The 12,228-nt window shown below is 39.8% G+C and overlaps 2 protein-coding genes across 10 annotated transcripts in view; one reads left to right on the top strand and one right to left on the bottom strand.

The window, feature by feature from the left end:
- ZBTB8OS (zinc finger and BTB domain containing 8 opposite strand) overlaps window positions 1–12,228 on the bottom strand; it is a 77,822-nt gene that overhangs the window by 36,383 nt on the left and 29,211 nt on the right. The gene's annotated exons all lie outside the window — the stretch shown is intronic.
- ZBTB8A (zinc finger and BTB domain containing 8A) overlaps window positions 1–12,228 on the top strand; it is a 62,049-nt gene that overhangs the window by 45,422 nt on the left and 4,399 nt on the right. For all 6 annotated transcript variants that reach the window (XM_070610378.1, XM_070610377.1, XM_008521865.2 and 3 more), the window contains 2 exons: window positions 3,132–3,955; window positions 7,303–7,472. In XM_070610378.1, the coding sequence (XP_070466479.1) occupies window positions 3,133–3,955; window positions 7,303–7,472 (993 nt within the window). In that variant the 5' untranslated portion in view covers window position 3,132. The remainder of the gene's footprint in view (window positions 1–3,131; window positions 3,956–7,302; window positions 7,473–12,228) is intronic.

Here is a 12,228-nt window from a genome sequence, read left to right as displayed (position 1 = left end):
ATACAGGATGGTAAAGGCAAGGCTCTCTGATAAGATGACATTTGAGCAGAGACCTAAAAGATGTGAGAATGTGAGCCACATGTATATCTGGGGGAAGAATTTCCAAGCAGTGTGAAGGGTGAGTACAAAGGCTGCGTGGCAGGAACACGCCTTGAATGTTCAGGAATGAGCAGAAGGCCTTTAGCTGGAATGCAGTGCATCAGGGTGGAGCAGAGGCTGTGAGGACAGAGAGGTACCGGGAGGGGGGAGATGCAGGACATGTAGGGCCATCTAGGTCATGAGAAGAGCTTCAGAGTTAGGTGGGGAACCAAGGGAGGGCGTTGCATAGAGGAGTAACGTCATTTCACTTGTTTTAGAAGGGTCGCTCTAGACTGAAGTTGCGGGGAGACTAATTAGGAGGCTATTGACGATAGGTGACGGTGACCTGGGTCAAGATGGTAACAGCAGTAAGGGACAGAAGTGGCAGAATTTTGTATTTGTTTTGAAGGTAAAGCTCACAACACGGAGTCAAAGATGACTCAGTGTTTTTGGTGTCAACAACTGGAATGGAGTTACCATTTCCTGAGATGGCTAAGAGATAAGAAAGGCAGGTTTCAGGTGAGGGTGAATGGAGTATGGTTTTGGATATGTTGAGCTTTAGGATGCTTCTTAAACGCCTAAGTGGAGAAGCAGGTAAATAGACACATGAGTCTGAGGTTCAGGGAGAGGTTGGGGGTAGACATGTAAATTTGTGAGTCATAAGCTCAAAGATGGTATTTAAAACGGTGAGACTGGATGGGCTCCTCTAGGGAGTGATATCAGTAGAGAGGAGGAGGTCTGAGGCCTGAGGCCTGGGGCGTTGCAGCTGCAGAGGAGGAAAAATTTTCTTTCACTCTCTTCCTGGCTGGGTCTGAAAATTAAACTAACAAAGACAGATTAGCAGGAGAAATGCAAACAGATTTACTTAATATAAGTTTTATGTGACATGGAAGCCTTCATAAGGAAATGAAGCCCTGAAGAAACAGGTAGACCCGAGTATTTTTATGCTAGGTTTGAGGAAGAGTCGACAGTCGTGGAGGAATGTGGTAGGTTAAGGAGTATGAGGTAAGTTTAGTAAACTGGGGGAAACTCATCTGTGTTTGTTCAGATTCTTCTCAGCATCCCTTTGTCTCTGAGATAAGGATGCTCCTTCCTCTGGGTATAAGGAGGGCACCTCTCACAGGAGAGATTGTGACCTGTTGCAGGGGAGAAGGGTGGAGGGTGTCAGAGTGACCTTCCTGCTTCTGTTTTCTCAAACTCCTTCAATTCAAAATATTCAGTATGCCAAAGTGCCACATTTTGGGGTAGCATGTCCTGAATCCCACAGCACTTAGAGATTAGGAAAATGAAGAACCAGCAAAGGAGACTGAGAAGGAGTGGCCAGTAGGAGAAGAACGGTGAAGAAGTGGTGTCCTGGCAGTCAAGTGAAGAAGATGTTTAAGGATGAAGAGAGTGATCCACTGTGTCAGTAAAATGAGGACAAAGAAATGGCCAATGGATCTGACAACATGCAAATTACTAATGATCTTAGAAAACTGGTTTTGATGCCTGGGGATGCAAACCAGATTGGCATGGGTTCAAGAGAGAATGGGAGAAGAAGTGAAGAGGGCAAATGAAAACCACAAAACAAAAAACTCTTGCAACGAATGTTGTGTGAAGGGAGCAGAGAAATGGAGTAGTAGCCAGAGGGAGATGTGAAATCAAGGCAAAGTTTTTATTTGCTTGTTTGTTTTTAAGATAGGAGATGTTAGACATCATGGTGGTGCGATGGTGGAAACGATCCACTTTGTATAAAGAGGGGAATGATTTTGAGTTCAGCTTAAGCAGAGTGTATTTCCTACCTGGCTTGGGTTCTGAGTGTCCCTCCTGATAGCTTTGGATTTGCTCCTGCAAGGTGCCCCAGGGACACCCCCAGCCCAGGACTAATTCTCATGTTACTTTTCAGCTTGAGGTTTCCCACATCAAGCAGGTAAATACATTGGCACTCCAGAACCTCACAGAGTACAATCTGGGGTTTGAATATCTCATCTAGGGACTTTTTTTTTCCACCGAAGACCCTGCAAAGACAAACTTTCTTTACCCTTTCCCTGGACTTACAGGCAAAGGGTACTAGTCCCTTTTCATTAAGGTTGTGGTCCTTGGAGCGTTCCAGCTTGTGTTACTGATATAAACCCAAGCCCATGTTGCTCCTCCAGCTCTGTTTCTTCTCCACTTCTGGCACCTAGAGATTTCTTTTCTTTTTTTTTTCTTTTTTTTCTTTTTTCCCCCAAATCCCCCCAGTACATAGTTGTATATTTTAGTTGTGAGTCCTTCTAGTTGTGGCATGTGGGATGCCGCCTCAGCGTGGCCTGATGAGCGGTGCCATGTCCACGCCCAGGATCCAAACCAGTGAAACCCTGGGCCGCCGAAGTGGAGCGTACAAACTTAACCACTTGGCCACAGGGCCAGCCCCACCTAGAGATTTCTTATTCCTTCTTGCGAGCCCAGCCATACATTTAAAAAATTTTGCTTATATTTTAGCAAGCATCTCTAGAGATTTGTGGCAGGAAAGTTTCAGCACTTTCTAGACCACCATTTTGCTGGGACCGAAATCTTTCCCTTCACTCTTCATTCGTTTAATTCCTGGTCATCTTTGAGGTCTCAAGTCAAATGTTACTTCTCAGAGGTATTCCTTAACCCTCTCCATCCCAATCGAAACTAGTTTACCCTTGTATACTGCTCATAGGCCCTCTTTCTGTCTTAGCACTTCACTTGACATTTATAACTTCATCTGGCTATTTGTTTAATCCCGATACCCCCTCTAGATTGAAAACTACACAAAGGGAAGAATCAAGCCTGTTTAGTTCAGCATACAGCCACAGGCTCGATTGATAGAAGATGCTCAATAAAGTGTACTGACTGAACAAATAATTGTCTAACAATCTAATAACCACTGGGGTAGTCTTAATGATATCTTGAAATCTATTGTCTTCGTGTCTTGGAGACTATATTCTCTGAGAAGAAAGTGGTTTTAATGGAGAAAAGATAGAGGTTTCTGATGATTACTTTAGTTGACTCGTCTTAGAAGAACACTGTTGCTCCGTTTGGGTAACCACGTGTGTCTTCCTCTGCAGAATGGAGATCTCCTCTCATCAGTCGCACCTCCTGCAACAGCTGAATGAGCAGCGCAGGCAGGACGTGTTCTGTGATTGCAGCATCCTCGTTGAAGGGAAGGTCTTCAAAGCGCACCGGAATGTATTGTTTGCCAGTAGTGGCTACTTTAAAATGCTTCTTTCTCAGAATTCAAAGGAGACGAGTCAGCCAACCACAGCTACGTTTCAGGCTTTCTCCCCTGACACTTTTACAGTGATCCTGGACTTCGTCTATTCCGGCAAACTCTCTCTTACTGGTCAGAATGTCATAGAAGTGATGTCAGCTGCTAGCTTCCTTCAGATGACCGATGTCATTAGTGTATGTAAGACCTTTATTAAATCTTCATTAGACATTAGCGAGAAAGAAAAAGATCGCTATTTCAGTCTCTCCGATAAAGATGCCAATTCTAATGGTATAGAACGTTCCTCTTTTTATAGCGGTGGCTGGCAAGAGGAAAGCAGTTCTCCGCACTCTCACCTAAGCCCAGATCGAGGAACAGGTATAATAAGTGGAAAATCTTGGAGTAAGTATAATTACCATCCAGCCTCCCAAAGGAATACTCAGCAGCCGTTGGCCAAGCATGAGCAAAGGAAAGATGCCATTAAAAAGTCCAAACATTTGAGGTTGTCCCAGCCTTCTGAAGTTGCTCATTATAAGTCAAGCAAACGAGAAGCACGGACATCTGATTCTTCCAGCCACATTTCCCAAGCTGAAGAACCAGCACAAATTGATGCTGAAATGGACTCTACTCCTGTTGGCTATCAGTATGGTCAAGGATCTGATGTCACATCCAGAAATTTTCCAGGTACCCAAAAAGAGAATCACTCCCTCAGTCAGGTTCCAAGACTCTTAGATAAATCAACTTATCTCAACATGGCCTTACTTTTAGGTGTTATGGGCAGTTGAACCAAGTGATTTTTTTTTAATTTAATTTTTAAAAAAATTTATTTCAAAAAATGTAAATTTAAAATTTTTATATTAAAAATAATATTGAATAAATTTAGTAACAGTCAAAACACTAGAGTTCTGAGATTCAAAACCCATGATTTTCTAAACCTGTGTCTGTGGGTGATTAGATTACGGTTAAATGTTTAAAGCTCTTTTCTAAATGGTTCAATTCCTAAGACACATATTTTCACTTTAAGTATTTTTTTTCTGAGTATTCCCTGGGGAAGGAGTATTTTTATATGGAAAAATTAAATAGAGCAACCATGCATATTTGCAAAGGTTCCCAGACACAAGATCTAACAGAAATTAGACTACATCTGGGGGCCGGCCCAGTGGCATAGTGGTTAAGTGTGCACATTCTGCTTTGCTGGCCCGAGGTTTGCTGTTTTGGATCCCAGGTGTGGACAATGGCACCACTTGGCAAGCCATGCTGTGGTAGGCATCCCACATATAAAGTAGAGGACGATGGGCACAGATGTTAGCTCAGGGCCAGTCTTCCTCAGCAGAAAGAGGAGGATTGGCAGCAGATGTTAGCTCAGGGCTAATCTTCCTCAAAAGAAAAAAAAAGACTACATCTGATTACATTAAGATATAAATACATAATTTAAAAAAACAACACATAACCCATAACACTGATGCTGTAATTCTATGTGCAGCAACAACGTGAGACATCTCATTTTTATGATAGTGGCAAAATGCAGAGAGATTATGTAGGTTGACACTTTCAAAGTCATCCTCTCCTCACCCCCATAAGACTGAAGTAGAAAATAGGGATAAGAACTGCATGTCACCCGATTTCTCCCCCAACTAATCAGTTGGCAAATTTGCTTAATAGTTTACATGTGAATTTAAAGGAAAATTATGATAAAATGAAACTCCTGCAGATTATAAGATTTAGATTGGATATTTTAAAATTTTTACTTTAGAAAAATTTCAAACATATAGAAAAGTAAAGAGAATAGTATAATTTACCTCCACGTACCCATTACTGAGTCCCAACGACTTTCAACTCATGGCCAATCTTATTTCATCTGTACCTCTACTCCTAACCCCTCCCTGTATTTAATTTAATTAATTAATTAATTTTTTTGAGGAAGATTAGCCCTGAGCTAACTGCTGCCAATCCTCCTCTTTTTGCTGAGGAAGACTGGCCCTGAGCTAACATCCATACCCATCTTCCTCTACTGTATATGTGGGACGCCTGCCACAGCATGGTGTGCCAAGTGGTGCCATGTCTGCACCCGGGACCGAAACTGGCGAAGCCGGGCCGCTGAAGTGGAACATTCGCACTTAACCACTGCGCCGTGGGGCTGGCCCCTCCCTTTATTATTTTTAAGCAAATCTCAGACATCAGAAGTTTTCATCTGTAAGTATTTCAGAAGGTATCCTTAAAATATGATCTTTAAAAAAATCCACTACAATACCATTATCATACCTAAACAAAATTAACAATTCCTTAACAGCCACTAAATAGCTAGTCAGTAGTCATGTTTCCCTGGTTGTCATATAAATTTTTAAAAATAATTTCGTTTAGCTAATGTATTTTAAAACAATAGGCACCCTGATTATCTTTACTAATCACATTTTCCTGTAGGTTACTAACTTGAAAATATGTGAAATTGTGCCATATTATAGAGCTTACTGAAGGTCCTGCTCCAACCATTGATGAAGGCAATGAAAGTGCATAAATGGGAAATCTTTGTTGCATTTTAAAACAGCAAAAAAGTGGTCTTTATTTGGGCTGTGCACTTTTATAATTCTAGGTTATTTAAATGTAACTTCAATAATGACCAGCTGAATGTAACAGCTGATAAATTGATGAAGTTTTCCTCCAGTCACAACGAATATTTTGAAAACATATGAGTTTTAAGACAAAAATTAAAGATCCTTGAAATTTTTTCACGTTTAAAAGAAAAATATTACAAGTATATGAATAGTACCAGGGGATAAAAATATGTAAATAAAACAAGTTACTTAAAAGCTTAAATATTAAATACTTTTACTTTTTAAATCTGTCTACAGTTTTAAAATCCAGTATTACCTTTTTGCATTTAAAATCTAAATGTTTAATGCTTAAATGCTAAGGAAGTGGAATCAGTAGAGAGGGATTAGTTTATGATAAATATAATTTATAATCACTAATATAAATGTGAATGTTCATAACACAGCCAAAAACTGGAAATGTCCAGAACCAGGTGAATAGATAAATTGTGGTTTATCCATACAAAGGAATATTACTTGGCAATAAAAAAAGAATGAACTACTGATACACAACAACATGGATAATTCTCAAAGTAATTATGCTGAGTAAAAGAAGCCAAATTTTTAGAAAGGAGTATATATTGTATGATTCTCCTTATATAAAATTCTAGAAAATGAAAACTAAACTATAGTGACAAATCAGTGGTTGCCTTGGGACGGGGGTCACAAGGAGAGATTGGAGGGTAGGATTACAGGAGGAGGAAAAGGAAATTTTGGAGGGTGATGGATATGTTTATTACCTTGATTACAGTGATGGATTCACAGATTATATATAATGTCAAAACTCATCAAACTGTACACTTTAAAGGTGTTCAGTTGACTGCATGTAAATTACACCTCAATAAAGCTTTGGAAAACAGAAAAAAAAAATCTAAATGTTTAAATTAATTTTAAAAACATTAAAAAATGTTTAAATCTAAAATTTTAAATGTGACTCTGACATTATATAAAATGATGAGTGTGACAGTCTCAAATTTACCCAGACTTTGTAAATATATCAAACATGGAAGTTATTGTTCTGTACTTACAATTACATTGATAATCTAGTCTTAATAACATTTCTTTCTTCTTATTTTCTCCTACATTTCCTAGATTCGATTCACCAACTCCTTTTGGATGCTTTATGTTATTAGAATTGTTATTATTGGGGGCAGGCCTAGTGGTGCAGCGGTTAAGTGCGCACGTTCCGATTCTCGGCGGCCGGGGTTCACTGGTTTGGATCCCGGGTGCGGACATGGCACCACTTGGCACGCCATGCTGTGGCAGGCGTCCCACATATAAAGTAGAGGAAGATGGGCACGGATGTTAGCTCAGGGCCGGTCTTCCTCAGCAAAAAGAGGAGGCTTGGCAGCAGTTAGCTCAGGGCTAATCTTCCTCAAAAAGAAAAAAAAAGAATTGTTATTATGAACTTTCCAGTGATTTAATCAAACTGTCCCCTGACAGATGATCTGCCCAGGATGCGATTCAAGTGCCCATACTGTACGCACGTGGTGAAGCGGAAAGCAGACCTAAAGCGCCACCTTCGTTGTCACACAGGAGAAAGGCCGTATCCGTGTCAAGCTTGTGGGAAAAGATTTAGCAGGCTAGACCATCTAAGTAGCCATTTCCGAACAGTATGTATATGACTTTTCATCTTTTATTCCTTAACAAATATGTGCATTTATCTGCTTTAGGATAATCTAATTTACTCAGGAAAATCTTTTCACACAACTCTACCATATTAAAAAATTTTCCAACTTAATGTTTTTACCTTGCACACAATGCATAATTTAATATACATATATTGATTTTTATTCTCCTTTGAGACCTTGAAGGAAGAGAGATTCTTTTGAATATCCACTTTAATACACTTAAAATCTAGTATGTTTTTATATACTGGCCTTTTCAGAGCCAAAGACGATGTAAACTGTGAAAATGTTTTAACTGTCTAGGTCAGAATCACCACTTCAGAGACTCAGCAACTACTAGTGATTCTTGAGTCCTTATCTGGTGGGTTTTCAGTCTAGTTTCTGCTGTCCCACCTCTCTCCACCACGCCCCCTTTCTAGTCTCTCATTTCTCTATAATCTCCCAAAGAAAGGGAGCAAGGTGAGCAAGAGAGCCGATCTAATTTGGTTGAAAAAACAAACCCGAGGCCAGCTGGGTGGCATAGGTGTTAAGTTCGTGTGCTCTGCTTCGGCGGCCTGGGGTTTGCAGGTTCAGATCCTGGGTGCAAACCTACATACCGCTCACCAAGCCATGTTGTGGCAGGCGTCCCATATACAAAATAGAGGAAGACTGGCACAGGTGTTAGCTCAGCAACAATCTTCCTCAAGCAAAAAGAGGAAGACTGGCAACAGATATTGGCTCAGGGTCAATCTTTCTCACCAAAAAACCGCCCCAAAAAACCCCATATATATATATATATATATATATATATATATATATATATGCACATGGTAAAGTATTAAGAATGGTAATATCTGGGGGCCGGCGTGGTGGTGCAGTGGTTAAAGTTCGCACATTCCACTTCTCAGTGGGCCCGGGGTTCACCAGTTCGGATCCCAGGTGTGGACATGGTACCGCTTGGCAAAAGCCATGCTGTGGTTGGTGTCCCACATACAAAGTAGAGGAAGATGGGCACGGATGTTAGCTCAGGGCCAGTCTTCCTCAGCAAAAACAGGAGGATTGGTAGTAGTTAGCTCAGGGCTCATCTTCCTAAAAAAAAAAAAGAATGATAATATCTGGGTGGTAAAAATATGGTATTTTTTCCTAACTTTTACTTTTTATAATACATTTTCGTTGCTTTTGTAATAATAAAAGGTTGTTTTTAATTTTTAAAAAATCTAGCTTCGTGAGATTAATGAAGGCAGAGATTTTGTCTGTTTGGCTCCCTGCTGTATACGTAGCACTTAGAAAAGGGGCTGCACAGAGGTGCTCAAAACATATTTGTTGAATAACTAACTATAAAGCAACTCATGAAGAAATCAGCTTAAGTGACCCGTTGTCCTTTAATTAAAATGACCCATATAAATGGAAGAGAAGGATGAGTAACAGAACATAGATTTTGGAAAAAATTCTTGCTGCAAGATGAACAGCAGAATAATTCCAGTGTCACTACCTTATTAAACCATCAGAGCACTGAACAGCAAATTCCCTGAGCCTTTTCTGACTGCTGACAGTCCAGTCTCTGACCGGGAGTGTCATACCGTACAGGCTATTTTACTTTATTTATTTATTTATTTTTTGCTCAGGAAGATTCGCCCCAAGTGACCATCCCTTGTCAATCTTCCTCTTTTTGCTTAAGGAAGATTTGCCCTGAGCTAACATCTTGCCAGTCTTCCTCTGTTTTGTATGTGGGTCACTGCCACAGCATGGCTGCCAGTGAGTGGTGTAGGTCCGCGCCTGGGGGCTAAACCCGGATGGCTGGAGTGGAGTGTGCCAAACCTCACCACTAGGCCACAGGGCCAGCTCTGTACGTGCTGTTTTATAACCTGTTTGCTTTAGTGACCAATCTCTACTTTCCCATCTCGGTAAAATTTTATATACCACCCAGTTCAATTTTCAAATTTTCCCATAATCCCCCAAATGCCTTTTTTAGCTGGTTTGTCCAATGCGGAACCATGTATTCCATCTCATTGTTAGGTCCCTTAAATGCTTTTTAAACTACCATAGTTCCCCCCCCCCGCCCTTTTTATTTTCATAACACTGACTTAACTGAAGATGTCGAGCCAATTGTTTTACAAAATATCCTACCTCTGGATTTCTCTGCTTGCCTCCACATGGTGCCATTTAGTTTGTTCCTCTGTCTCCCCTGCATTTTCTATAAACTAGAGGTTTTATCCAAAGGCCTAATGGATTCAAGTTAAATACTTTCGGCTACAACACATTAAGGGTGAAATTGTGTATTTCATTTTGTGTCACATTAGGAGACACACAATATCTGGTGGACCCATTATTCATATTGTTCATATTGATCACTGGATTAGGGTAATACCATGATCTCACCATTGTACAGTTAAAGGTGCTGCCTTGTGATTAGAAAGGAATCTGTGTGGAGCTATTTTGGTATTAAATGACTATCCATTTCCCCATCGACCATCCCTTTAATGGTATTAAGACCTGGGGGCCGGCCTGGTGGTGCAGTGGTTAAGTGCACACATTCTGCTTCGGCAGCCCGGGGTTCGCCAGTTCCAATCCCACGTGTGGACATGGTACTGATCAGCAAGCCATGCTGTGTGGTAGGCATCCCACGTATAAAGTAGAGGAGGATGGGCACGGATGTTAGCTCAGGGCTAATCTTCCTCAAAAAAAAAAAACAATGACATTAACACCAATTGATAATCTCTGTCCTGATTATTAATTTTACGTGGAGTTGTGGGATGATTTGCTAATTTTATCCTTCCTTCTTCATTATCAGCTGGAATTCTATAAAGTAAAGCTTTCCCTCATCACTTTGGGCTATTTGGTTACTCTGAAATAGGGTTCCTACAGGAGAAGCAGGATAAATGTTTAATTCTTTCCCTTTAACTACCAATTTTCAAAGAACAGAGTTGATTTGCTAGTAGCCTCAAATGATATATGAGTTTTTCCTGGCTTTGTTTTTTAAGTAGCATACGGTCTCATGAATTTTCATTGGTTCATTGTGTTTGGATCCATAACAGTTATTCTTTTGGATACTCAAATTTTCAGTTTTGTCCAGTGGGAATACCTTGAAGCTGGCTCTTGTGTCCTTCTGTCACAACTTCATTAAATTTTCAAAGTGTCCCTGTTCTCTGGCTCCAAAAGAGCCCTAGGCTCACCTTGTACTTTCTCTGCCACAAAACTGGAGTCAGCCATCTCAAAGGAGTTGTGGATCCTTTTAGTGGAGAATAAAATTAGAAACCAAAATTTGGACAGCTAGCGTGCTCATTGTCATTAGGGTGTCATTCTTTTTACACTGTTTCAGTGGACAGAGCTAGAAGATCTATATTTTTTAAACAATGAGTTCTGATGATATTTTCAATTTTAACATTATAGTGTTTATCTTAATTTTTTTTTACAGATTTTATTTTTCCTTTTTCTCAAAGCCCCCCAGTACATAGTTGTATATATATTTTTAGTTGTGGGTTCTTCTAGTTGTGGTACGTGGGATGCTGCCTCAGCACGGCCTGATGAGCGGTGTCATGTCCTCGCCCAGGATTCGAACAGGGGAAACCCTAGGCCACCGAAGCAGAGCTCGTGAACTTAACCGCTCGGCCACAGGGTTGGCCCTTAATTTCTTTGACTTCATAATTGTATTGGAGTTGGGAGGGTGAACATGAATTTTGTCAGAACTTTGTAACAAAAACAATGCCTCCTATGATAACCATAATATTACTATCTCAGGAGAAATAAGGGCACACTCAAATTGTGTGCTTTCAGTATTTACCGACTGATATGTCAGTGGTTAGGCAGAAGATAATTGTACTGAGTGGGGTAGTCCCATACATTTTTTAGATATTTTGCCAGACCGTTGTTAGTTTTCTTGGTTTTTTTAACTATTTGTATTTGGTGGCCTACTTCCATCCATACCGTTCTGACTTTATCTAAATGAATATACCATAAACATTAATTCAGCATTATACAATTAATTGTAATAATTTTTAGATTAGAACCTATAATCTCTTGCTCTGACAGCTACTGAACAAAGTTTTTTACTACTAACTATAATATATAATTATTCATCAATTACAACTTTTTCCTAAAGCATTTCACACATATTAACTCATTTGGTCTTCACAACCTGAGTTGCAGCCCTGTTAAGGGGATTAATGGGGATTGTATTCCCCAATAAGGAGGCAGGCAGGGATAATAATAGGCTGATATGTAACAGAACCACCATAGTGGTTGTTTATAACCAGTGTCCATTCTGATTAGTGAGGCTTCTGTTCAGTTTGGGTGGTGCCCATACCTTACCAGTGGCTAAATATTTTGACTATCACCCTGGAAGCAGGTTTATGTTTTAAATTACTTGGTTCAAGATACATGGTTAGTAAATGACAAGGTTAGTAAATGACAAAACCAGAACTAGAACCCCAGCCTTCCAATTCGTAGTCCAGTCCTCTTTCTTCCAGATCTTTCCTTAATAAAAGTGGCAAGCAATCCTTCTGTCCAAAAATATTTTGTGATAAATTTAAATTTGGGACAATATTTTTTTTCTTTCTCTAGCAAAATAACAAAAAAGTAATACTCACATGAAATGAGAGGGTTTTTCCCCCTGAATTAAGATATATAAAGTCCTTAGACTAGAACATGGCATATATTAAGTGTTTGCAATTATTGTTAGTCTGCGTAGGTTTCCCTTGTTACCGCAGATATTAAAATATTATTGGATTAAGGAATATGTGAAATTATCAAATATGTAATATTA

The sequence above is a fragment of the Equus przewalskii genome, chromosome 2 (genome assembly GCF_037783145.1).
Source record: "Equus przewalskii isolate Varuska chromosome 2, EquPr2, whole genome shotgun sequence".
Lineage (NCBI taxonomy): Eukaryota > Metazoa > Chordata > Mammalia > Perissodactyla > Equidae > Equus > Equus przewalskii.
This window is presented reverse-complemented; position numbering and strand designations above follow the sequence as displayed.